Below are 26,528 nucleotides of genomic sequence, written 5' to 3'. Positions count from 1 at the left end.
GAGGGAGTGTAGTGTGGTAGAAAGTAATGTGATGAGAGCCATTCTGAGTGAGACAGAGAGGGAGAGGGGACAGCGTGGGGCTCCCTCCTCCCCCTATTCGTAACCACACCAACCAGAGGAGGGGAGGAGGAGAGAGGAGGAGGAGAGGGGAGGAGGAGGGGATGATGAGTGGAGGGGGGGGCTCCACTCTTACTGCCATATAAAAAGCCAAGCCTGAGAATCCGTCACCACAAACACACCACACGTACGCACGCGGACTCTATGACTACTCTCTCCGTCTCTCTTTCTCACACTCACTCTCTGTTCGTCCTCTTACCATTCCTCTTGTTTCTCTCTAACATTCATCCTCCTGAGTGTTCCTTCCTTTACATCCTCTTTCTTTCTCCTTTTTCATGCCAAGAGTTTGGGACTAAATTCTGTATGTCGGCTCGTGTGTGCTCCCTATGTGCGTCAGTGTGCACGCTGGTGAGCGAGAGTGTACGGGAACTACCTCTGTGTGAGTGAAAGCAGCGAGGCGTATCAGTGAGTGTATGTGGGTCTCTCTCTTACCCTCACACACTCGCCGCTCCTCCTACTCTACTTGGGATCCCCGTGTCCCTTTCCTCGGTGGCAGGCTCCCCACACCCAGCAGTCACCATTTCCGCCCCAGGGAGAGCCACGCTGGCAGCACAGCCCCTTCCCCGACTCAGCATCGGGAGGAAGACCCTGGTGGCGGCTGCCGTCGGGGTCATGCTGGTCCTGGTGCTGGTGGTCCTCATCCCCGTCCTGGTCAGCTCCGTGGGCACCGACACCAGCCACTTTGAAATGCTGGGTACCTGCCGCATGGTGTGTGACCCCTACCTGAACAAGGGCACGACGGCTAGCAGCACCAGCTCCAGTGGCATCCAGGCAGAAGCCGAGGCCCTCAGCGACAACAGCAACATGCCCTCCACGCTGGTGCAGGGCCCCCAGGGCAAGCAAGGCAGGCCAGGTAAACCTGGACTCCCGGGACCACCTGGAGAGCCAGGGCCACCGGGGCCAGTGGGACCCCCTGGAGATCGAGGGTCTGGAGGGAGGACTGGGATTTTGGGGTTGGGGGGGAACGGAGCTATCAGCACGGCCACCTACAGCACAGTGCCCCGGGTGGCCTTTTACGCAGGGCTTAAGAACCCCCATGAAGGCTATGAGATCCTCAAATTTGACGACGTGGTCACCAACTTGGGAAACAACTACGACGGCATCTCAGGCAAGTTCATCTGCAGCATCCCTGGCACCTACTTCTTCATCTACCATGTGCTGATGAGAGGTGGGGATGGGACCAGTATGTGGGCAGACCTCTGCAAAAATGAACAGGTGAGTCAATTCACTTCTCCAAGTTTCACTTGTCCAAGTCTTATACTGCTCAGTCACTCAGCATAGAGGGATCTTACACATTGTACCACTCCCTGCTTACTGCTCTTTTTAATTAGCACTCCAATGGTTTCTCTGCTACAGACTCAGGTTCCTTCTAAACTACAGATATCTCACCTTATGCCTTGCTACTCTGTTGTGCTCTCTCTCCCTCCCCCTCTCTCTTTCTATCGCTGTGTGTCACCTGATGTCACTGTGGTAACTTGGTTGGTGGAAATTTAATCGGAGCTTCACAATCAAATTGCCCTGAAACCGCGTTATAATACAGAGGCTCTATTTCCGAGGAAACTGAAGGCTGGTGGGTAGCGGAAGCATCTGTCGTGCGTTCCCAAGACCACCCCTGAGCGAGCAGATGACAGTCACACAGCTGTGGCACCAAACGCGCCCAGAGAGAATGATGTGTAATCTGGCGCACGTCCCCTCATTGCATAAATACACACTGACATTGCCCGCATCCTTCAAATCAAAGGACAGACAGTTACCCCCGAAGTCCATGTCACTTTCTACTTGTTTCAAAATTGATAAGTTTACCATATAATACTGGTGTAATTGTTTATTTAACTTGGAATGTAAAATAAGGTGAAAAAAGTGTATGTGCCTGATTTATGGAAGCATCTCTATTTGTCAGTTAGGACTAGCACTATTTAATAATTGACTCAGATCTTTACACAATTGTAATAAATAATTTATCTTTTCAGAAATAAGATATTAACCAGTAATTTCGGATCTTATTACTTTTGCATTTATGCTTGTATAAACTAAATTGATTAGACAGGGAAAGTACATTAAATAAGTGGAGTCACAGGAGTGGTGTGAAAGCGCACTATAGAAGATGCAGCTTTTAGTCAACCGGCAGATTTTTTAAGAATTAAAAAAAATTCCCCGACAGTGGCTATCATTATTATTGCGAAAAGTTGAATTGTGAACCAAGAACGGTCTGCTTCTCTGTGCTCGATACATCTGTGAACTGCAGCAAGTCAGCAAGTGATGCGTTCAGACACAAATTACATTGTGCTACATTTAACTGTCGAGTTCACATATTTAATTACATGTAATCTAACGTTGTACTCCTGGAGAGACTCAACAAGACCGCAATTATCCGAACGTCTCGTGCGTAAAACAAGAGGATGACAATTAGTCTACTTATCCGTCACAGTGTGCACAGACTGGGAAATGTAAGTATTGCTTATTATTTCGGTTGTATATGGTTGATAAAACAAGGGAATATTTGCGTGACATCCGCTTGAAATAAATATAATTTGCATGATGTATTCTCTTAAAAAAAAAAAATTACGCATCACTTGACGGGTCTGGAGATTTATTGCGCCCTGGGGGTGCTCTCAGGTACCTCGAGTGTGTGCGACTCGAGAACTCTCGCGTCCAGCACAGGCGGCAACGTCTAAAGCGCAGGAGAGTATAAGAGAAAGAGAAATATATATATATATTTTTTTTACCGTCAAGTCATTTGCAATATGCATCGAGGCAATCATAAATTATACTACAGCTTCAGCGCGCATCCAACATGTTGTGATTGAATATCCTCTTATTATCTGTTCATGACCACTAGCTTATAGGGTTAAAGGTCACATCACTCTTTGACATGACATATTACAGCTCCATTAGCCTATAGTGTATAATTAAAATCCTCACAATTATCTTTCATTAAGCCCCATGCAATGTTTTTCAATGCCCTAACAGCATGGTCTCCGACATATTGCTTTGTTAATTAGACTTTGGAGTTACTTTGTTTAATTGTTAATTAGGCTACGTTTATTTATTTTTCTAGGTCTAAACTTTTGCTCCCGGTGTTTCTGGAGAACATTCGATTATAAACCCAAGGTATATCTGTTTGACTTATTACCCTGATATTACAGCGCATAAGCTTTACATGGTATTTTATAATGGGAATTAAACGTTAATATGTAGTTCACATAGTGTACTGTAAATGTATTTGTTATCGTGACTGAATACAACTTGTCTTAGTTGGCCAGTTTCAACATGTTTAAAGTAGACTTCATCTGTAAGGTTACCTTGTAGGCCTATTTGCTAACGCAGAGGTTAGGGTTTTGGGGGTTGAGCCCAACACAACATCATGCCATTTCTATTGAGCACATGCTTCCCTGCTATATTTTATGCTTTAACGGGTGTTTTGCCTAACACTTGTACACATAATATAATCGATTATTTCACAATTCACAGTCGGTTGCAATCCGATTCATGCGCAGGCAACTCCTGCCTTCGACTCAAGACTTATGTGGACTTGCAGCTATATGTTACATTTAGATGGCGATCTCCAAAGAATCAACTGTTGTCAGTATAGGTCAGAGAGAGAACATCCTCATTCTTTAAAAAAAAGAGAGCTAGGGAACACTTTCTTTCATAAAGGCATATAGATTTCTAGCAACTATAAAACACAATCTCAATTTAAATCTATGTAGGCCTTTGGGTATGTCTGGCAGCATTATTCATCTAATTTAAAACGTATTGTTGTCAAATATAGGATAGGATGTTGATCAAGTCTTTATTTGTTGTGCAATGCTCTTCATATGTTGCCATAGAGAAATATCCAGCCCATGGTCATAGAAGGGTTGTTTTAATTGGTTAATTCTATTGTCCAACCACTTGAATTGGCCATTGCTCACTTTTACAATTACAGAGAAAATATGACTGAAATGGAAAGAAAGGACACAGACACACTGAGTGTACAAATCATTAAGAACAGCTGCTCTTTCCACAACAAAGACTGACCAGGTGAATCCAGATGAAAGATATGATCCCTTGAAGTTACTTGTTAAATCCACTTCAACCAGTGTAGATGGGGTGGAGGAGACGGGTTAAAGAAGGATTTTAAGGCCTTGGGACAGTTGGAACATAACTTGTGTATGTGTGCCACTCAGAGGGTGAATTGGCAAGAAAAAGTATTAAATCAAATCAAATTTTATTGGTCACATACACATGTTTAACAGATGTTATTGCCAGTGTAGCGAAATGTTTGTGCCTCTAGTTCCCGACAGTGCAGCAATATCTAAAATGTCATCTAACAATTCCACCTCAACTACCTAATACACACAAATCTAAGTAAAGAATGGAGTAAGAATATATACATATATAAATATATGGATGAGCAATGACAGAGCGGCATCGGCAAGATGCAATAGATGGTATATAAAACAGTATGTACATGTGAGATGAGTAATACAAAATATGTACACATTATTAAAGTGGCGTTATTGAAGTGCCTTTGAACAGGGCATGGTAGTAGGTGCCAGGCACACCGGTTTGTGTCAAGAACTGCAACGCTGCTGGGTTTTTCACGCTCAACAGTTTCCCATGTGTATCAGGAACGGTCTTCCACCCAAAGGACATCCAGCCAACTTGACACAACTGTTGGAAGCTGTGGGAAGCACTGGAGTCAACATGGGCCAGCATCCCTCAGAGGCTGTTCTGAGGGCAAATGATTCTATTTTAGCAAGGTGTCCATAATGTTTTGTACACTCAGTGTGTAATTGTAAAGAGTGCTGGGTCCGGTCTCTGTGACCAGTGAGGTCAGAGCTCTCCATCATCCACTAACATTGTGATATTGAAGGCACTGTTACCAGAGCAACTGGCCCTTCTGGAGATGGGCAATATTTCAGAAAGATAAATACCATTTCTGGGCATATCTGTTGGCGGTTCAGTGTGGTGTTTCTGATCTTGTGTCTGTTGGACAGATACTGAGAGTGTGTCCTCGTGGGGAAGGCCTATTTTCCGCGGCGGCTTTTGACATATCACCCCTGAGGCACCTGGAGGCTTCAGCCATGGAATACTAATGTAACATTGTAGGAGGATAATGCATGTGAGGGGTTCAACATAAAGGTCGGGGTAAATGTCAGTAACAATCTATCTGATGTACTGTACATTTTGTGCAATACTTTTTATAGACTAGGCTACTTTCTATTTTCATCCAAAATTGTGTTTTGGTGTGCTGGTGATATATGAATTGAAATGTGATAAGATCACTGAACTGGACTGGAATGAGAAGTGATGAATTAAGTGAAATCCATTTCTGCCGTGTTAGAGAGTGTCGACATGATAAAGCAAGAAATCAAAGAGACCCAAAAAAGTGACAGTTTGCTTGCTACTGACACAGCTCTTTGCAGTCATTTTCCAAGTCTCACTATGGCTCCCTGAGTTCAACTCCTTTGACCGATCCAAGCTGACAAACTTCTCACCCAGCAAACCCAAGGAGAGGGGAGTTGGCGGCTACATGAAGGGCCTCTCCTCTATATATAATGTCTCACTCCACCATAATGTTTATGGGGGTGTAAAAGTGTTGATACATAATAGGCGAACATATGTTCCTATAAAGCACCTTCTGTTCCCGCTTCATTGTGTTCCTAAGGGGAGGGAGGGGAAGCACTTACGTTAGACACAGGCAACAGACATCTCCAGAGACTGGGGTAATGTTTATGAAGTGGTAACTGCCTGGCTAATGAAACATCTCTCTATCTCTCTCTGAATAGCTTAGAAGGGGATGTAGCTTACACTCACTATAGCCAGAGAATCTTGCTAGAAAGGTTTTTCCTTGTGTGAGCCTGTGGGTCTGTCTGTGGGTCTGTGTGTGCGTCTGTCTGTGGGTTTGTCCACGGGTCTGGTGTGGAGGTGAGACCCCAGTGTGTCTGTCTGTGTAAGTTACTGTGAATGGTTATAAATGTGGGGTAACTCGTGCTGTGTCATTGATGAAGTGGCCATGGGAAGGCTGATGGTCGTAGAGCAGCGCTGTCTGGGCCGGAGCATTCCTCTGCTCATTTAAGGCCGAGAGAAGCTGTGTAGGGACTAGGAGGCTGGGGAGGACTGGGAATAGCAGACAATGACAGTATTTTATCATCCTTTGGCCTTGGTGCATCATGAAACTGCAGGTTCTCAGGCCCGAGCACTGCAGTTGTTCTGCATCTCCACACCTTGCTGTTTTTTTTATTTATCTCCCTCTCCTTCTTCCCTCTCCCTCTTTTGGTTCTGTGGGTTGCATTAGGAGAGTGTCAACATTGTCCCCAGCACCTTGACACATTTCAAGCTACACCAAAGAGTTAGCTGCTCTTGGTAAGCAGGCAAATGCGATTCTATTTTCAGCCCCGTGCACTTCATCTGCTCTCCAAGTTCCCTCTCCACTCCTCTCCTCTCTCCTTGGCTTCTTATTTCTGACGTTCTTTTACTCGCTTGACAACTATCTCCAACCAATCCCAATCTTCTCAGACGGATGTGTCAGAGTCTCGATTCCCTGAGTTGGAGGTACCCTGGGAGACGAGGCAATGACAATAAAGACAAATCCACTGCCACGCTACTACAAATGGAGAGAAAAAATCACAAAATAGGGAGGTTATATCATGCCAAAGAGCCTTTCTAATCGCAGTTTAGAACCTTGAACCAGATCCAGGATGTGTTTGTGCTCCTCCTCGGTTCCTTTCTTAATATTTTTATTAATCCGCAGAACCGTTTCAGAGTTAATTAAAAGCAATGACGTGAGCGTCACTCTCTCAGGGGGGCCCTGTGTGAATAATCACTCTGTCTCCTTCTTTAATAAGCTCCAGCGTCCTCCGAGCAGCGCATATGGCTCTTCCCCAACAATTACTGCTCCCTGCTTCCCACCATGCACGCTCGCACGCAAAAACACACACCTGCCCCCCCCACCCTCCCCCACTGTGTACTGACCTCTACATCTCCTTGCTCTGTTCTAGCCATCCAAGGTGACCTCCCAGAAGTGCCCAGTTCACGCCCATCCCTTTATTGACAATTTAATATCAATATGTGTCTTGATTATTATCGGAGACATAAAGTTTGGCTCTTGGAGGTTAAATTCAGGAATATTGTTTTGCTTAGAAAGCAAAAACGCACTTGAAAGATTCTGGACTGTAGTATAGAAACGAGGGGAAATCTTGGCACAGTCCGTCACTGGCTCCTTTGAATGGATGTATCCAAGTAGACACACGGTGCTGTGGAGTGAAGTACTGAGATCATCTTCACAGACTGGTTTATTTACTTGTTTATTTGGATCCCCATTTTAGCTTTTGCAGAGACAACAGCTACTCTTCCGGGGGATCCGCAAAAAGACACAGAACATGACAAGTAGCAAAACACTTATTCACTGATAGAATAGCACAGTCACACACATTTTTAACACAAAGATACACAAACAATGCAACATAGTGTGTTTGTGTGTGCGTGTTTGTTTGTTTTCATTTGTGTGTCCACTCACAGTCCCCACCATTCAATGAGATTAGATTTTTTAAGGTAATTTTGTTATTTGCTTGAGTAATTGGAGTTGGAAGGGAGTTCTATGTGATCATGGCTCGGAATAGTAATGTGCTTTGCAGTAAATTCATTTTGGACTTGGGGACTGTGAAGAGACCCCTGGTGACATCTCTTGTGGGGTACATATGGGTGTCTGAGTTGAATGTTATTTGATTATGCAGACAATCAGGAATTTTCATCACAGTAATATTTCTCATAAAAACTAGAAGAGAAGCAGTTCATCTCTCGTCAACCCTCAACCACTAAAGACTGGAATGCACCGTCTTCACCAGACGGCTAGCACGCACCTCAGGACGAGTATGGAGAGCTGAATCAGGTGACATCAAACTGAGGACACGCTCCGTAGGGCGAATATCGTGCCTCATGCACCAACACAGCAGCTCTCTCATAGCTCTCCCCTCCAATCTCCCCATCAACTCCTTCACTGTCTCTGCCTCGCTCCCTTCGCTCCCCTCCAAGTTCACCCCGACTGGCTCTGGTTCCATCCTTGGCTCCGCCAACCGCCCCGTGTGCCTTTCCCCCATTTTTTTTTTTGGGGGGGGGGAGGGGGGGGGGGGGAGGGGGGGGGCTGCCTCTCCTGGCTGCTTGGTCCTTTGGTGGTGGGTAGTTCTGCCACGGCTGTCGAAAGAAGTGGACCAAAGTGCAGCGTGGTGAGCGTACATTTTCTTTTCTAGGTCTTTTTTGCTGCATTTGATCATATTACCGGACAGTAATCAAGATAAGATATGACCAGAGCCTGAACAACTAGTACAGTTGATTCATCCACAGACATAGTCATTTTAGCTTTGTATAAGACCAGCAGCAAATATTTGGAAAAAATAGAGAAGAGTAAATGGCCCAAGGCAACTGTCCTGAGGGACACCACACTGTATATATCTGATGTTAGAGAAGCTTCCATTGAAGAACACTCTCTGGGTTCAATTGGATAAATAACTCTCCAACCATGTGATGGCAAGTGATATAAAGCCGTAGCAAGTGAGTTTCTTCAATAGCAATTTATGATCAATTACATCAAATACTGCACTGAAATCTAACAGTAAAGCTCCAACTAGAATTTATTATCCATTTATTTTAACCAATCATCTGTCATCTGAGTCAGTACAGTACAAGTTGAATTTCATTGTGTTTGGTCAAACACAATATTCCCCATCAGTTTACCAAGAACAGGCAGTAAACTGATTGGGTGGCTGTTAGAGCCAGAAAAGGGTGCTTTACTGTTTTTAGGCAGTGGAATTACTTTGGCTTCCTTCCATGCCTGTGGAGACACACTCCTTTAGGCCTTGGTTCAAGATAAAGAAAATGGGGGTTGCAATACAGTCTGCTACCATTCTCAATAGTGTCCCATCAAGGTTGTCTATACCTGGCGGTTATTGATGCACAACAATAGTTCTTGCCATGATATCATTTAAGATACTCAAGAGTATTTTTCCATTGTGTTTTATGTAATTTATCTTGGTTTGGTAATATAATTTCTTATTTTTTGTAGTCACCAAATGTCTCAATGTACAGTATGTCAACCAATCAGCTGAGCAGCCTGACTTGTTTGCCACCAGTTTTGCATGATTTATTTGAACCGTACACTTTTTAAATTCCCTGTTAAGCCAGAGGGCTCTAACAGTTGTCACAGTTAATTTCTGAACAGGTGCATGCTTGTCAGCAATTAGCATGAATACTTTTACAGATACTCCCATTGCTGGATCTGGATTCATTTCCTCATAGACATCTTCAAAAACCTGAGTCCTGAGAAACCTGAGAAAACATTTGGTATGATCTCTTATAAATGACACGGATTCCAAAGTTCTTGTATTTATTTCCGGTAATACCAATTACCCCACTGAAGACATTCTTTTAAAAAGTATACTTAGTCATAATAAACTTTATATGGGCAAAAAAAAAATCATGGAATAAAAAGGAACGTTTTACATCTTAACTCGCTACCCAAGGCTTTTACTTGCTACATACAGTACAGTTAAATGGACTAAAGAGGAACAATGGGTGCATATTGAAGATACGCATGCTCATCCATCAATATTTTATGTAAGAACACTTTAACAATATGGAAGAAAATGAATCAATATCACTCCCTAACAACACAACCCTATTGAACGATCCTTGGATAGCCTTTCAGAATTCACAGATACATTCTTCCACGTTAAAAACTAAAGGCATAGAAACCGTAAATTACTTGGTAACAGGAAATACATTTATTTCCATGATAGAATTAAAAAGCAATATTGGACTGAACAATGGAGATTTTCAAATGAAATATTTTGGCCATCAGAGCAACCTTGAGGGAATCTTATTTGAGTCAGAGAAGGATGTTCATATGATAGGTAAGATATACAAAACCTTGCAGAGAGCATATCCCACTGACAATCTCTTAGAAGAAAATATAAACTATTGGAACCAAGACTTAAAAAGAACTGATGTTGGCACAAGATGGAGGGAATGTTGGAGCATAACTAACTAAATTAAAGTTTAACGCCAATGTATGTTTAATCCGGTATAAACAAACGTATAGAATGTATTATGGAAGAGACATTTTTTTTTTTTTTTTTTACAGCACAACGGCAGAGTCATGTCTTAAGTGTAAAACTAACAATGACTCAATAACTTCTGGGAATGCTATAAAGTCCAAAAGTTATGGGCGAGATAAAAAGTTGTCTGTCAAAAGTATTGAGACACCCAATGGGCTGGACGGATTCTCATCACTCATCTTGAAAAAACGGATACAAAAAACGTGGAAATTAATCTGTCAATTAACATAATGGAAAAATCTAATGATTTATTATTGAAATAGAATGGTCGAGGAGAACAAATTGGTACAATTTAAGGCAAACAATCATTCAGGCACTAGGGAAGGGGGGTGTGAGCATGTGAGTCTGGGCAGATGAGATGTAATCGTTGTCTGTAAGTTGTTGTTCGTATTTGTATGTTTTGTATTTGGTGTGAAAAATACTAAATAAAATGAACAAAAATGTACGATAAAAAATGTCATATCTAAATGACTTTAGGCCCAACCTTGGGCACTTTGGCTTTGTTATTGCTACAATGTTATGGTCACTGCAGCCAATGGGAAGCGATACAGCGTTTCATCAAAGCTCTGCAGCATTAGTGAAGATATAATCAATACAAGTGGATGTCACAGATCCCAACACTATTATGTGTGTAAAAAGTATTATCCAAAGCAACATTTAGAAAATGTCTTTGTATTTCCCCCTAGAGGGCTGTTGGAAATACAATACTGTGTGAATAAAGCTGTTACCTGCGTGTCATTTCCCAACTTATCAACATGCATCTCAGTGGTTCCTTCTTCATGTCTCTGGGGGTTTCTGATGCTCTGGTGCACATCAACACAAGTCTGTTTAGCCTATTGCTGTGTATCCAGGTGTGACCCATGCAGTTTGTTTAGCATGGCAATCTATACACAGCAAATTGAACAAACATGAACCATCTGGACCCGAATCTGGCATGTTATATTAGTGTCTGTCTTGATTAATGAAACCTGTTTGAAAATTTGGTGGGAAAATAAATCTGCTTTTTCCCGTAATTATCAAATGATTCAATTCACAAAATGTTTGGTATTAAAATACACAATCATGCATTGCATTCATTTACTTTGTAGCATCTATTATTTCAGAACAGTCTCGACATTGAATCAATATATATCTGTGGTAACACTTTATTTTAAGGTACACATATTAGCCACTTATTTGTGGTTTATAAGTATGTATATAATGATCTTATTTATTATGTCATATTAGCCACTTATTATTCAAAGTCATGTATTACTGGCCAATCATTAACAACATCATTATTAGCAATAATAAAGGCATATTAACATTTAATGAAGAGCAAGTAACACAAGAAACAGACTCTTAATAAGCTGTCTTAATGTTGAACCGATAAGGGGATTGTACCTCAATCTGTGTCCCCTATTTTAACTATCCATAAATGACCTCATTGGACAGAAAGGGGCACAACTCTGTTCATATATGCCATACAGCCAATTTGATGTAAACATTTTTTTTAAATGAGCAACTAAACTTCAATATATACTTCCATATATGGATGTTGCATGATATAATGTGAATCGCAAAAGGGGGCGCACCTCCCCACACATGAGCACAACCATAATAATGTTTACCTGAAACTAATTGTTTACATCAATTGTTAAAATCAGACTTGAATGTTGGTTATTCGACATATATCAATCAATTGATGATGTCATCAAACTACACAACTCCTCAGTTTCAGGCTAACATATATGGAAATACTGTATGTACTGTATAAAAATGTAGTTTACCTAAGAATTTTGACTAGAATGTTGGCTGTATGGCATATATGAACAGAGTTGTGCCCCTTTCTGTCCAATGAGGTCATTTATGGATAGTTAAAATAGGGGACACAGATTGAGGTACAATCCCCTTACCAGTTCAACATTAAGACAGCTTATTAAGAGTCTGTTTCTTGAGTTACTTGCTCTTTATTAAATGTTAATATGCCTTTATTATTGCTAATAATGATGTTATTAAGGATTGTCCAGTAATACATGACTTATAATGTTTGAATTAGAAAATACTTCATTAAGGCCTAATATATGGCTAATAAGACCTCATTAAGGCCTTATAAGCTACTTATATACACACAAACTAAATTAGTTGCTAATATGTGTTGCTAGTATCTTTGGGATAGGTTTGGGTTTTATAGCACTGAGACTGAGGGGCCGCTGTTCATCTCTGTATGTCTTCAGGAACAGAGAGCCTCTGTCTAGAGTAGACGGAGGTGTCTGGGGTAGGGAAAGGCGAGCTGCCCTAGGCCCTTGGTATCGATCCCACCATGTGCGTGCGTGTGTTTCTGTCTGTGTGCGTGCATTCATGCATGTGCCTGCGTGTGTGTAACTCGTTCCCACTCTGACAGACCCGGCATGTAGTCTATGACCCCCACTCTATAATCAGCTGAAGGGGTAGCAGAGGCGGCCCTCTGGCCTTGATTTGCTGTGTAATTGGACATCGGATTTGACATTCTGCCGAGTGGAACATTAGAAGCAGTCTAATTAGGTGCGGTAGGACTATTAAATGAAGATTTGCCCATGTTGTTAAGAAATACCACACACATTTGAAATGTCAAGATGACACCCGGCTGTCATCGCCAACCAACGGAAGAAAATCTATCACTTATCGTAAAAGTTTCCAAACGGAAAGCAAACACAATCGCCATACTACTACTTCTCTCCAACGCCATCTCTTCTTCAGCCTCTCTGCGGTCTTGTCCCTCTAAATAGCAGAGCAGCGGCCAGAACTCGCTAGGACTTCATCTCCACTGTCATCTCGGATTGAATAGTTTATGAATAAGTGCTGTAACATCCCCATACCTTGAAACACAGGAACGTATGGTCTAAAATAGCCTCTGGGTTTCCGTCTGGAGATGACTGACTCCTGCATGACATTTGGTGTTGACTCACAAGGCTCCTTCATTATAATGAGAGCACATACGGGGGACGGGAAAGCACCCATGGGCCTGTCCTTATGTAAACATCTCTCTGTAAGCCCTGACATCTCGCCATCACCCAATTCAATCCATTCTGATAACCCCCAACCCCCTCTCTCACAGCACAGGGAACCCTCATGTCAATGGCTCCAAAGTGACTCACACTCAGATGGCTAAGTTACTGCATGTGCCTAACAAGGTGGCTCTCCCCTCTAAATATGGATATGGGAGATATCAACAGTGAGATATAAACAATCCATCCAGCCAGAAATGATGAATAGGGCACTTCATGAAAAATGCATTCGGCAGCAAAACGTCTGAACCTGCCTCTCCTTCAAGACTATTAGCACTTTCTGCCTAAGCTGTGCCTCGTTAGGGAGGTTTCTCACACTGCAAAAAGCTCCTCTCAATATCCCACAATACTTTGTGGTGCATTTCAAACAATAACTGTTTTTTAAAAACATTCATAGCGACTAAAATAAACTTGCCTTATGTTGTGCAAGGGTTCAACGTCTCGCCAGATTCTACCCTAAAAACACTGTGGTACCAAGATGCAGGGAGTGAGTGGGGATTGAGACTGAGCAGTGCTGAAAGTTGAGCATTTCTCACAGTATCGGACTGACAAGAGTGAGTCACCAACAGACAAGGGTGGCTCGGACACACGTAGGTCAGAGTTGCCGCTTCCCCTCTGCCTCTCTCTGTTTCTCCTCTCCTCCTCCTCCCCTTTCCCAGTGATAAGTCTGTGCCAATACATCGGCATCACAACAAGCCCGAGGATTTTACAGCCCCATCGTTATCACTGTTGGCCCATCCATCGCCTCTGTGTATTGTCATGTCATTATCCTCCCGAGTGGTCGTTGTTACTAACCGATAGGACACAGAACTGTAATGCATAATGCATTTCCGTGATGACAGGCTTTGATTTGACTTGACACCCAGTGGGAGAGACACTTGGCATTATATAAACAATTGTATAAACTGTGGAGAGGTGCATGCGACGAAAGGAATTCACGTTACCAGGAAAAAAGGCCCCGAAGGTACAAACAGAACAGATGCGGTGATTAATGCACAAAGCCTTACTCTCCTTCTCCTTGACAGATGGTGGCTCTCCCGTACCATCTCCTTCTCTCAACAACTCATCATGTATTTAATCAGGTTCCTACCACAAATACACCAATGACACAAAAGAGGAATGGAAGTTTTTGACACCATGACAACCTTGCTCAGAACAACATCTGACACCAAAAGTCGGTCTTTTGACTAGGGAGATAAGTGTGCGTGAGTGTGTGTTGGTGGTGTGGGTTAGGAGATGTGACAGGGTTGTGACAAGGTGGCTAAGCTGCCATCAGGCATGCGGCTCACGGTTGGGTGTTCAAACCCAATTAGTTGGCGGTACACTTGGATGAAGAAAGAGGCGAGCGAAGTTTAAAGAATGGAAGCTTAACGGTGAGTCAACAAGTCCCTGCCAGAGAAACGTCAGAAGCTGTCCTCCATCCAGACATGTCCTTGTCACTCCAACTGGAGAGAACAGATCAGTGTCCAAGAGTGTCCAAGAAAGGGACTGTTACGGACACCAGCAAACAGCTCGGCCAACAAGGTCCTATTCCAGTACAATATTTCAATGGGTTGTTTGGGTCTTTTGTATTGGCAATAGAGACGACAACACAACACCAGGCATTTCAGCTGTTAGCTATAGGACAATGCAAAATGCCATCGCAACTCAACATGATTCCCAACTCTGTAGGACTAATCAGCTTTAGCAGAGGACAGTGAATATGCAGAAAGCTGTCGTCTCTTCATCTCAGAGGCCTATTATAGGTACGAGTGCTGTCATTATTGATAAACTCCACATTCATATTCAAATGTTTTCAGAATGCGAGCGGAGCCAAGTGGAGTGGTATTCACTGTGGAGTCTGTGGGGGGGGGAAGGGAGGGGGGGGGCATTATCTATTAGGCTGAAGCAGCCCAGCCTCAGCCCTCAGCTCCCATCTCTCTCTCTAGTGGTCCAGTACCACGCAGAGCATTATTCAATCAGAGGCATCACAGCGACAATGTGACGGATGCTAACACGCTCCAGCAGCTACGGCTGGGGGGGAGACGAGACAACGTCAGAAGACTCTGGGGCCATTTGCATTCGCTGCTGTAGGCTAGGCTGGCCTGGGCGCTTATGCTTTGATTTGTTGTGTCAAAAGTTCCACGTCGTGTTCTATTTTGAGGCCATGCTCTGCCAGTTGCCGTTTTGTTCTCCCTTTCCATCTCGCTGCTTCTTTTGCTCACTCCCTCTTTCCCTCTCTCGCGTTCCAAAGTCTAACCTATGACTGGCGCTTCCAGCTTGTGAGTTGTTCCGAGTATAGTGTGAGGGTAAATTATGTGGCTCCTCTGTCATTTGTGTACAACAGTGACTGAGTCAAAGACATAGAGAATGAACAATGAATAGAGCAATGAATGACAGCTTCAATCTCAACAATGTAATACGACTACAGCGTGGTCAGATTCTTTGTGATCAACCGTTGCTGAGAACAAATGCATCGGATTTCGAATAGCTTCAGGATAGTCCTTGGCCAGTTGACTTCCTTCACTTTCTAACGCAAGGAGTTGAAGCGAGTCATATCACACACCTCTGACATCAGACGTCCCAGAGTTCAATATGAAGGCAATAAGAGAAATATTTGAAGAAGTTTCATCAAAATCCCCATGGACAGATCAAATCAAATCAAATCAAATTTATTTATATAGCCCTTCGTACATCAGCTGATATCTCAAAGTGCTGTACAGAAACCCAGCCTAAAACCCCAAACAGCAAACAATGCAGGTGTAAAAGCACGGTGGCTAGGAAAAACTCCCTAGAAAGGCCAAAACCTAGGAAGAAACCTAGAGAGGAACCGGGCTATGTGGGGTGGCCAGTCCTCTTCTGGCTGTGCCGGGTAGAGATTATAACAGAACATGACCAAGATGTTCAAATGTTCATAAATGACCAGCATGGTCAAATAATAATAAGGCAGAACAGTTGAAACTGGAGCAGCAGCACAGTCAGATGGACTGGGGACAGCAAGGAGCCATCATGTCAGGTAGTCCTGGGGCACGGTCCTAGGGCTCAGGTCCTCCGAGAGAGAGAAAGAAAGAGAGAATTAGAGAGAGCATATGTGGGGTGGCCAGTCCTCTTCTGGCTGTGCCAGGTGGAGATTATAACAGAACGTGGCCAAGATGTTCAAATGTTCATAAATGACCAGCATGGTTGAATAATAGTAAGGCAGAACAGTTGAAACTGGAGCAGGAGCATGGCCAGGTGGACTGGGGACAGCAAGGAGTCCTCATGTCAGGTAGTCCTGGGACATGGTCCTAGGGCCCAGGCCAGTTGAAACTGGAGCAGCAGCATGGCCAGGTGGACTGGGGACAGCAAGGAGTCATCATGTCAGGTAGTCCTGGGGCATGGTTCTAGGGCTCAGGTCCTCCGAGAGAGAGAAAGAAAGAGAGAAGGAGAGAATTAGAGAACGCACACTTAGATTTACACAGGACACCGAATAGGACAGGAGAAGTACTCCAGATAAACAAACTGACCCTAGCCCCCCGACACATAAACTACTGCAGCATAAATACTGGAGGCTGAGACAGGAGGGGTCAGGAGACACTGTGGCCCCATCCGAGGACACCCCCGGACAGGGCCAAACAGGAAGGATATAACCCCACCCACTTTGCCAAAGCACAGCCCCCACACCACTAGAGGGAAATCTTCAACCACCAACTTACCATCCTGAGACAAGGCAGAGTATAGCCCACAAAGATCTCCGACACGGTACAACCCAAGGGGTGGGGGGGGGAACCCAGACAGGCCGACCACAACAGTGAATCAACCCACCCAGGTGACGCATCCCCCCCAGGGACGGCACGAGAGAGCCCCAGCAAGCCAGTGACTCAGCCCCGTAACAGGGTTAGAGGCAGAGAATCCCAGTGGAAAAAGGGGAACCGGCCAGGCAGAGACAGCAAGGGCGGTTCGTTGCTCCAGAGCCTTTCCGTTCACCTTCCCACTCCTGGGCCAGACTACACTCAATCATATGACCCACTGAAGAGATGAGTCTTCAGTAAAGACTTAAAGGTTGAGACCGAGTTTGCGTCTCTGACATGGGTAGGCAGACCGTTCCATAAAAATGGAGCTCTATAGGAGAAAGCCCTGCCTCCAGCTGTTTGCTTAGAAATTCTAGGGACAATTAGGAGGCCTGCGTCTTGTGACCGTAGCGTACGTATAGGTATGTACGGCAGGACCAAATCAGAGAGGTAGGTAGGAGCAAGCCCATGTAATGCTTTGTAGGTTAGCAATAAAACCTTGAAATCAGCCCTTGCTTTGACAGGAAGCCAGTGTAGAGAGGCTAGCACTGGAGTAATATGATCAAATTTTTTGGTTCTAGTCAGGATTCTAGCAGCCGTATTTAGCACTAACTGAAGTTTATTTAGTGCTTTATCCGGGTAGCCGGAAAATAGAGCATTGCAGTAGTCTAACCTAGAAGTGACAAAAGCATGGATTAATTTTTCTGCATCATTTTTGGACAGAAAGTTTCTGATTTTTGCAATGTTACGTAGATGGAAAAAAGCTGTCCTCGAAATGGTCTTGATATGTTCTTCAAAAGAGAGATCAGGGTCCAGAGTAACGCCGAGGTCCTTCACAGTTTTATTTGAGACGACTGTACAACCATTAAGATTAATTGTCAGATTCAACAGAAGATCTCTTTGTTTCTTGGGACCTAGAACAAGCATCTCTGTTTTGTCCGAGTTTAATAGTAGAAAGTTTGCAGCCATCCACTTCCTTATGTCTGAAACACATGCTTCTAGATCCAGCCAAGCCCCTGTCCGGCACCAAGCAGCAACCTTCTAATAAGAGCGTGTTGACTTTGTGTGCTCAGGGCGAATCATCTCATATTAATATAAACTGGACGACTGCTGCTACAGATCAGGATAGAGGCTTTGTTTGCACATCGATATGAGCCTTGCGAGATTTAATCAGGAAGGTAAACAAATGGAAAAAACAGACTCAAAGAAGCGTATAGTACAATGTGCCATGAATAAACCTGCACCTTTAAGGCTGGCTTCAGCATAACTGTTTAGCATAGTACTTCACCTTGAAAGTACTCTCAGATATGGCAAAGATCTCCATGCAAGCTGGAATTTCTTAGCTACAGACAACTGTTACTGAACGTTCCTCTTATTCTGGCTGAGGATAATCTAAGGCGTCTGGCATGAAGTGTCTCAACAGCCACCATTACTTTCTTCTTCTGTTGTGAGAAGAGTGGAACAGACAAGAGGGAGATACACTAAGGAGAAGGCTTCATGAAATCACTGAGATTTCTCAGATTCTCATTATCGTGACTGTCTGAGGGTCAGCAGGGTGCTTCATACCCAGCTGTCAAAGAAGTAGGCTGATTCCAAAGGACTGGCAAGACTTCCAAGATGCCTGAATGTGATGAAAGCGATGAGGCACTGATGTCAGTGGATGAAATGCTGCTCCATGTGAAATATTGTATTATCGTATTGACTCCACGGTGAAGAAGTTAAGCTTTTTCCGTCTGTCACAAGACCTGCTAAAGAGAAGGGATGACAGGCACATGAGGTGTTACCAGTGGATGTGTGCCCTATCAATGTTGAAAATGATCTTGCAGTTGGCATTCTTCTAAAAATCCAATTACATTTTATTGGTCACATGCGCCAAATATAACAGGTGTAGACTTTACCGTGAAATGCTTACTTACAAGCCCATTCAGAGTTATGTTATGTATAGAAATAGTAACACAATAAAATAACAATAACGAGGCTATATACAAGGAGTACCAGTACCGAGTCAATGGACAGGGTAACGAGGTTGTCACGTCCTGACCTTAGTTCCTTTTTTATGTCTCTGTTTTAGTTTGGTCATGGCGTGAGTTGGTGGTGGGCATTATATGTTTTTGTTCTAGGTTTTGTATTTCTGTTTTTGGCCTGGTATGGTTCCCAATCAGAGGCAGCTGTTGATCGTTGTTCTCTGATTGAGAACCATACTTAGGTAGCCTGTTTTCCCACTATGATTTGTGGGTAGTTATTTTCTGTTTAGTGTTTTTTTGTTGCACCTTGCAGAACTGTTCGTTGGTCGTTTTTGTTCCAGTATTCATCTTTATTAAACGGATGACGAATACGTACCACGCTGCACTTTGGTCCTCTTCTCCTTCTCCCGACAACAATCGTTACAGAGGTAGTTGAGGAAGTTGAGGTCTTCTCAACTCTTCTTCGCATGCCCTTTGAGAAGCTTTCCATTTCTCTCTCACGCAGTACTAGTCTTTCACAGCTTCTAAAGACTTTCATAGACCTCCTTTGGAATACTGGACAAAAGTTTTCCCAGCTTTAATGGGGACAAAAATATGACCATGTTTTTTTCATATTGGTTGATTTCTTAAAGCCTTTAGAGGGCTCATTAATACTTTCTCTGACGGATGTCGTTATGCTCGCGATGACGGGACGTTTTCAGTCATTTTTTTGATCTATTGATCATGCATTGTCACTCACACCATAGCGTAGCTTAGACAGGTTTTTAAACACAGTGTGTCAAACCAATACATGTATCTCTCAAAACACTTTGTTCCGCACTGACTAGGGACTGACTCAAACGCTGTTATTTGATTTAATTTGAATAGACTGCTTCAATGTCCCTGCCTCTTGCTTGTAGTGACTCACAGCCTAGCACAGGTATTCGGCATGAGTTCCCTTAGCCTATCACAGGTATTCGGCATGAGTTCCCTTAGCCTATCACAGGTATTCGGCATGAGTTCCCTTTGCCTATCACAGGTATTCGTCATGAGTTCCCTTTGCCTATCACAGGTATTCGGCATGAGTTCCCTTAGCCTATCACAGGTATTCGGCATGAGTTCCCTTAGCCTATCACAGGTATTCGGCATGAGTTCCCTTTGCCTATCACAGGTATTCGGCATGAGTTCCCTTAGCCTATCACAGGTATTCGTCATGAGTTCCCTTTGCCTATCGCAGGTATTCGGCATGAGTTCCCTTAGCCTATCGCAGGTATTCGGCATGAGTTCCCTTTGCCTATCGCAGGTATTCGTCATGAGTTCCCTTTGCCTATCACAGGTATTCGGCATGAGTTCCCTTAGCCTATCACAGGTATTCGGCATGAGTTCCCTTTGCCTATCACAGGTATTCGGCATGAGTTCCCTTAGCCTATCACAGGTATTCGGCATGAGTTCCCTTTGCCTATCACAGGTATTCGGCATGAGTTCCCTTAGCCTATCACAGGTATTCGGCATGAGTTCCCTTAGCCTATCACAGGTATTCGGCATGAGTTCCCTTAGCCTATCGCAGGTATTCGGCATGAGTTCCCTTAGCCTATCGCAGGTATTCGGCATGAGTTCCCTTAGCCTATCGCAGGTATTCGGCATGAGTTCCCTTAGCCTATCGCAGGTATTCGGCATGAGTTCCCTTAGCCTATCGCAGGTATTCGTCATGAGTTCCCTTAGCCTATCGCAGGTATTCGTCATGAGTTCCCTTTGCCTATCGCAGGTATTCGGCATGAGTTCCCTTTGCCTATCGCAGGTATTCGGCATGAGTTCCCTTAGCCTATCGCAGGTATTCGGCATGAGTTCCCTTTGCCTATCACAGGTATTCGGCATGAGTTCCCTTAGCCTATCACAGGTATTCGGCATGAGTTCCCTTAGCCTATCACAGGTATTCGGCATGAGTTCCCTTTGCCTATCACAGGTATTCGGCATGAGTTCCCTTAGCCTATCACAGGTATTCGGCATGAGTTCCCTTTGCCTATCACAGGTATTCGGCATGAGTTCCCTTAGCCTATCACAGGTATTCGGCATGAGTTCCCTTAGCCTATCACAGGTATTCGGCATGAGTTCCCTTTGCCTATCACAGGTATTCGGCATGAGTTCCCTTAGCCTATCACAGGTATTCGGCATGAGTTCCCTTAGCCTATCACAGGTATTCGGCATGAGTTCCCTTAGCCTATCACAGGTATTCGGCATGAGTTCCCTTAGCCTATCACAGGTATTCGGCATGAGTTCCCTTAGCCTATCACAGGTATTCGGCATGAGTTCCCTTAGCCTATCACAGGTATTCGGCATGAGTTCCCTTAGCCTATCACAGGTATTCGGCATGAGTTCCCTTTGCCTATCACAGGTATTCGGCATGAGTTCCCTTTGCCTATCACAGGTATTCGGCATGAGTTCCCTTTGCCTATCACAGGTATTCGGCATGAGTTCCCTTTGCCTATCACAGGTATTCGGCATGAGTTCCCTTAGCCTATCACAGGTATTCGGCATGAGTTCCCTTAGCCTATCACAGGTATTCGGCATGAGTTCCCTTAGCCTATCACAGGTATTCGGCATGAGTTCCCTTAGCCTGAGTTCCCTTTGTTTCCATTGAATTAGCTTTCATTGCATTTTCACAACGTGCATATTATATTTCTCCAATTAAAATGGCAGTCATGTCAGATAAAAAATGTTTTTTTTGATTAATGTATCTTTATATAGGCTACCTTCTAGTAAAACATTTAAAGACTGACATTACAGGACATAATGCATACAGTTAACGATCTGCTCACACGACTTGGAAAAGATAAAACAAACAAAGACATTTTATATGACACTCTTATCCAGAACAACATTCAGTAGATACCATATTGGTCCCCATGGGAATCAAACCCACAGCCCTGGCGTTGCAAGCACCACGCTCTACCAACTGAGCCACACGGGACCCTCATAATTGCAGCAGTAGTAGAGGGAGGGAAGTGAAATACATAGATTCATTAGACAGCAAGTCTCCCACCGTCTCTCTCTACTCAATATATGCCATTTAGCAGACGCTTTTATCCAAAGCGACTTACAGTCATGTGTGCATACATTCTACGTATGGGTGGTCCCGGGGATCGAACCCACTACCCTGGCGTTACAAGCGCCATGCTCTACCAACTGAGCTACAGAAGGACCACTCCTCCACCCATCCCTCTGATCTCCCGCTCTCCCCTAACCCTGGCACACAGACAATCACTGACAGGTCTACAGGGTTAAACCCATCAGTGTGTTGTTGCAGGAGGTCTGTGCCAGCCCCTTGGCCCTCAGATGTGTCAATAAATCCATTGTGTGTGGCCCCTGGTTAAACGGGCCAATTAATTGTCCCATCTTATCCCCGCCACCTGCTCAGCCAGGCTGCCGGGCGGCACACCAGCTCTGGGACCCTGCCCATACTTTAGATTCTGATCCAGAAGCTTTTTAGAGAAGAAATGCACAGGGAAAAGAGTAGTTTGATTGAGTTTATGACAGCTGTGTTCTTCATTGGGCAGATTATAAAAGATCCTTAGCTACAGACAATATCCGGGTTTATGGCAACTAAATGTATATCTCAGATGCTTTGGTCTTCCAAAATGTATGGTGCTGATGCTATTTATTTAGGCCCTTATCTTTCTGTGCTTGTGTACTGGTGATGTGTCAGTGCAGTGCAATACTGCCGCACTTCAGTTTCTTTTTTGTAAAACTCTACATGAATGGTCAATGGTTAGCTTTGAAAAGTATTTATTTATGTCTCATGCGCGCACACACACACACACACACACACACACACACACACACACACACACACACACACACACACACACACACACACACACACACACACACACACACACACACACACACACACACACACACACACACACACACACACACACACACACACACACACACACTTATTACTGTCAGGGCACCCGTATCTCACTACAGCCCACGCTGTTCTCCCAGGAGAGTGGTTAACGTTTCAGATGGAAGCTTAATTAGCCAGGACCAGAGGTCAGGGAGATCCAGCTCCAAAACGCTCAGATTGCCAAGCAGCCTGGCAATAACATACTCACCACATAGGCTACGGCCAACATAAATGTAATTGCTGTGGTAGTGTTACAGTAATGTATTCATTAAATCACACGTACACCATATCTTACTTTCACAGTATTCTCTCATTCACTGAGGAATAAGGATTTATTTTTCACTTTCTTCTAAGTTGATGCGAGGTGGGTGTCCTTGATGCATTTCACTGTAACTCCTCAGTAGTTCCCTCTACACTCAGAAAAAAAGGGTTCCAGGTAGAAGGATGTTGGGTTCCATGTAGAACCCTTTCTACAGAGGGGGAACCAAATGGGTTCTACCTGGAACCAACAAAGGGTTCTCCTATGGGGACAGCCGAAATACCCTGTTGCCCTTTCCTGCAGTCAAATGACCTAGTGGCCTCATGGGCGGAATGTTATTCATATTGAGAAACATTACATAGAAAACAAACTGCAGAAAATCCGTTATTTCTACATCAAAAGGTTTTGTTGTATTTCTGTCTTCTGTGACGTATATCATGTGTAATATTGGGATGCAAACTTTAAATGTAAGACTACCAAGACTACCCTGATTTCGCCCACTGCAGTAAAAGCTTTTAAGGTTCTAGATGGTACTTTTATATTTCTAAGTGTATAATAGAACCAGGTCACCAGGAGAGTGAGACCCATTGTTGGGTTTCTTAGAATGTCTACTCAGGTGGAGAACACTGAGCGCCTGCTTTGAGCAGAGACAACAACCATCTGACCCAACACCCCAGCCCACCGCCTTCAATTCATGGCGGAACGTTCAATGACGAACCAATGACAGCCTAATTCAAATCATGTAGTGGTGTGTGATGCGCCAAAAGGCTCCTGACCTGTCACTTGTTCTTTTTGTGAACAAGGCTAAATCAAAGCATGACAACAGAAATGACTTCCATTTCAGATCAAATGAGTGCAGTATGTTTCTCTAACCAGCACATCCTCTCTTTCCTCTCCTCTCTGTTCCAGGTGCGAGCCAGCGCCATCGCCCAGGACGCTGACCAGAACTATGACTACGCCTCCAATAGCGTCATCCTCCACCTAGACGCAGGCGACGAGGTCTACATCAAGCTGGACGGGGGCAAGGCTCACGGCGGCAACAACAACAAATACAGCACCTTCTCTGGGTTCATCCTCTACGCCGACTGAACCCACCCAGGTGCCACGTCCAGAGAGAGGAAGAAAAGAAAGTAAGAGATTGAGAGAAAGAGTTCTAATGAGGGAAGGAGGGGGTTAAAAGCCAGAATGCTTTCTAGTTTCCTGGTTCTCTCCATCGTCACACCAACCTCTGCTTATAAAACACATCAGCCCCAAATCAAGGCTCTCCAGCTCAGCTCGGCCTGCCTGTCTGCCGTGCTGTGAGGGAGGGAGGGAGAACACGATGATAGGGGAGGGAGTAGTGGGGGGTGAAGCTTGGTAGAGAGAGGTGCCCTCCTCATCAGAATTCTAACCTGTCAGTTGCTCCTCGCTTTCTGAATATTTCTCCTCCTCAAACTGGAAAATAAACCAACTAACGCCAAGTGGATCCGGCCTCATCATCTTCTCTCCTTAACAGTTGGCTATATGGACTCTGTTGACTGAAATTGTTGACTGAAATTGTCCTATCTTGTCGTTGTGTGCTTTTCCTTAGAATATCAGCATTTTACTTTGGTGAAAGATACTACTGCATCGTATATTTACACAAAAGAGGATATTAAAAATATGTTTATCCCTAAAAAAAAAATGATTTTGAGAGAACGGTTTTGTGAGATGTTGATTGTGATTTCCGAAGCCTTTAGTTGAGAAACGGTAATGAAAAGGTTTCTAAAGATTATTCTAATAATGATTTCGTGCATTTGACACCTGGCTATCACATGGTGTTTGTTTATGTGTGATGTCAGCTGTGGGAACACAGACCTGGTTTGTGGCTGAATGTTATTCATGCAAGGCATGTTATACAGATACAACATGACATTTTCCCTCGTCCCATCCAACATATCTAGAGTCTCTATCCTTGCCCCTTGTCCCGTCTCTATACCCTTATCCAATTTGTCTATACAGGGCCAAAGTGGGTTGAGAATAGACTCAAATGAATATTAGATGTTCTAGTTATGTAGATATCCTTCACCACCAGAATCGTTCAATGAAGCCACATATTCGGAGGTAACCTATTTTATAAAACAACAGTGTCCATTACTTCAGCTCCGTCCTCGAGCACTCTGCTGTGGTGAAGTAAAAAATATCAAGCAGACCAAGCAGAGCAAGGAGGGGGAGAGAGAGAGAGAGAGAGAGAGAGAGAGAGAGAGAGAGAGAGAGAGAGAGAGAGAGAGAGAGAGAGAGAGAGAGAGAGAGAGAGAGAGAGAGAGAGAGAGAGAGAGAGAGAGAGAGAGAGAGAGAGAGAGAGAGAGAGAGAGAGAGAGTTTAATGGCGAGGCAGATTTTCGGTTTCAGTGTCTGAGGCTTCACTGGATGTCATTAGCTGCAATTCACTGATACATACAAGCATTATGGTGATATTTACTCAACATGGCGGACTGACAGCTTGCTTTAGAATGAAATTGATTGGGTGAGTGAGTGAGTGACTTGGCTACTTAGCATTGTGTGTGTGTGAGCGTATGTGTGCGTGTGTGCGTGCGTGCGTGTGTGTGCGTGACTGTGTGTGTTGGTGTATTTGAGTGTTTGCATCAGAGCATGAGCCGTGCCATTGCTACATTGTTGTTTTTCTGTTATTCTGTGCTACAGCCAATGACAGATATTTTACTCAGCAGACAATGAGATTGCATTACATAGGGAGGGGAGCCTCTGTAGAGATGATGAGAAGAACAAACAGCTTGTAAATGAAATCTATGCTATGTTTGTCTATCTAATTTTATCTTTTTGAATTGTTGAATACATTTAAATAATAAATGGCATTTTTGGAGTCACTTGTCTCAAGATAATTATTTTACCCCAAATAATATTATTGTGTTGAACTATTTAGAGTGCAGACAGCATGGTTGTGAGGCCAGTTGGATGTACTGCCAAATTCTCTAAAACAACAATGGAGGCGGCTTATGGTAGAGAAATTAACATTAAATTATCTGGCAACAGCTCTGGTGGATATTCCTGCAGTCAATTGCACACTCCCTCAAAACTTGAGACATCTGTAGCATTGTGTCTGTGACAAAACTGCACATTTTAGAGTTGTATTGTCTCCTGCACAAGGTGCACCTGTGTAATGATCATGCTGTTTAATCAGCTTCTTGATATGCCACACCTGTCAGACAGATGGATTATCTTGGCAAAGGAGAAATGCTCACTAACAGGGATGTAAACAAATGTGCGCACAACATTTGAGAGAAATAAGCTTTTTGTGTGAATGGAACATTTCTGGGATCTTTTATTTCAGCTCATGAATCATGGGACCAACACTTTACATGTTGCATTCATATTTTTGTTCAGTATCGTTTAAACTTTTACAAAAATGTATATAATAATCCATGCATACATTTGACATATAGGTGACCACT

General features: G+C 43.7%; 1 protein-coding gene and 1 non-coding gene across 2 annotated transcripts; one reads left to right on the top strand and one right to left on the bottom strand.

Annotated features, from left to right (window-relative positions):
• The first annotated feature begins 234 nt into the window (after positions 1-234).
• Positions 235-25,939, top strand: LOC124015973 (C1q-related factor-like). The gene is made up of 2 exons (XM_046331478.1): positions 235-1,332; positions 24,011-25,939. The coding sequence occupies exons 1-2, from the start codon at positions 730-732 to the stop codon at positions 24,188-24,190; spliced, it is 783 nt and encodes a 260-aa protein (XP_046187434.1). The 5' UTR covers positions 235-729; the 3' UTR covers positions 24,191-25,939.
• On the bottom strand, positions 21,828-21,902 carry trnaa-ugc. Its single transcript has one exon. It is a non-coding gene; the product is annotated as a tRNA-Ala (tRNA).
• Positions 25,940-26,528: the final 589 nt, after the last annotated feature.

Source organism: Oncorhynchus gorbuscha, linkage group LG26, assembly GCF_021184085.1.
Source record: "Oncorhynchus gorbuscha isolate QuinsamMale2020 ecotype Even-year linkage group LG26, OgorEven_v1.0, whole genome shotgun sequence".
Classification (NCBI taxonomy): Eukaryota; Metazoa; Chordata; class Actinopteri; order Salmoniformes; family Salmonidae; genus Oncorhynchus; species Oncorhynchus gorbuscha.
This window is presented reverse-complemented; position numbering and strand designations above follow the sequence as displayed.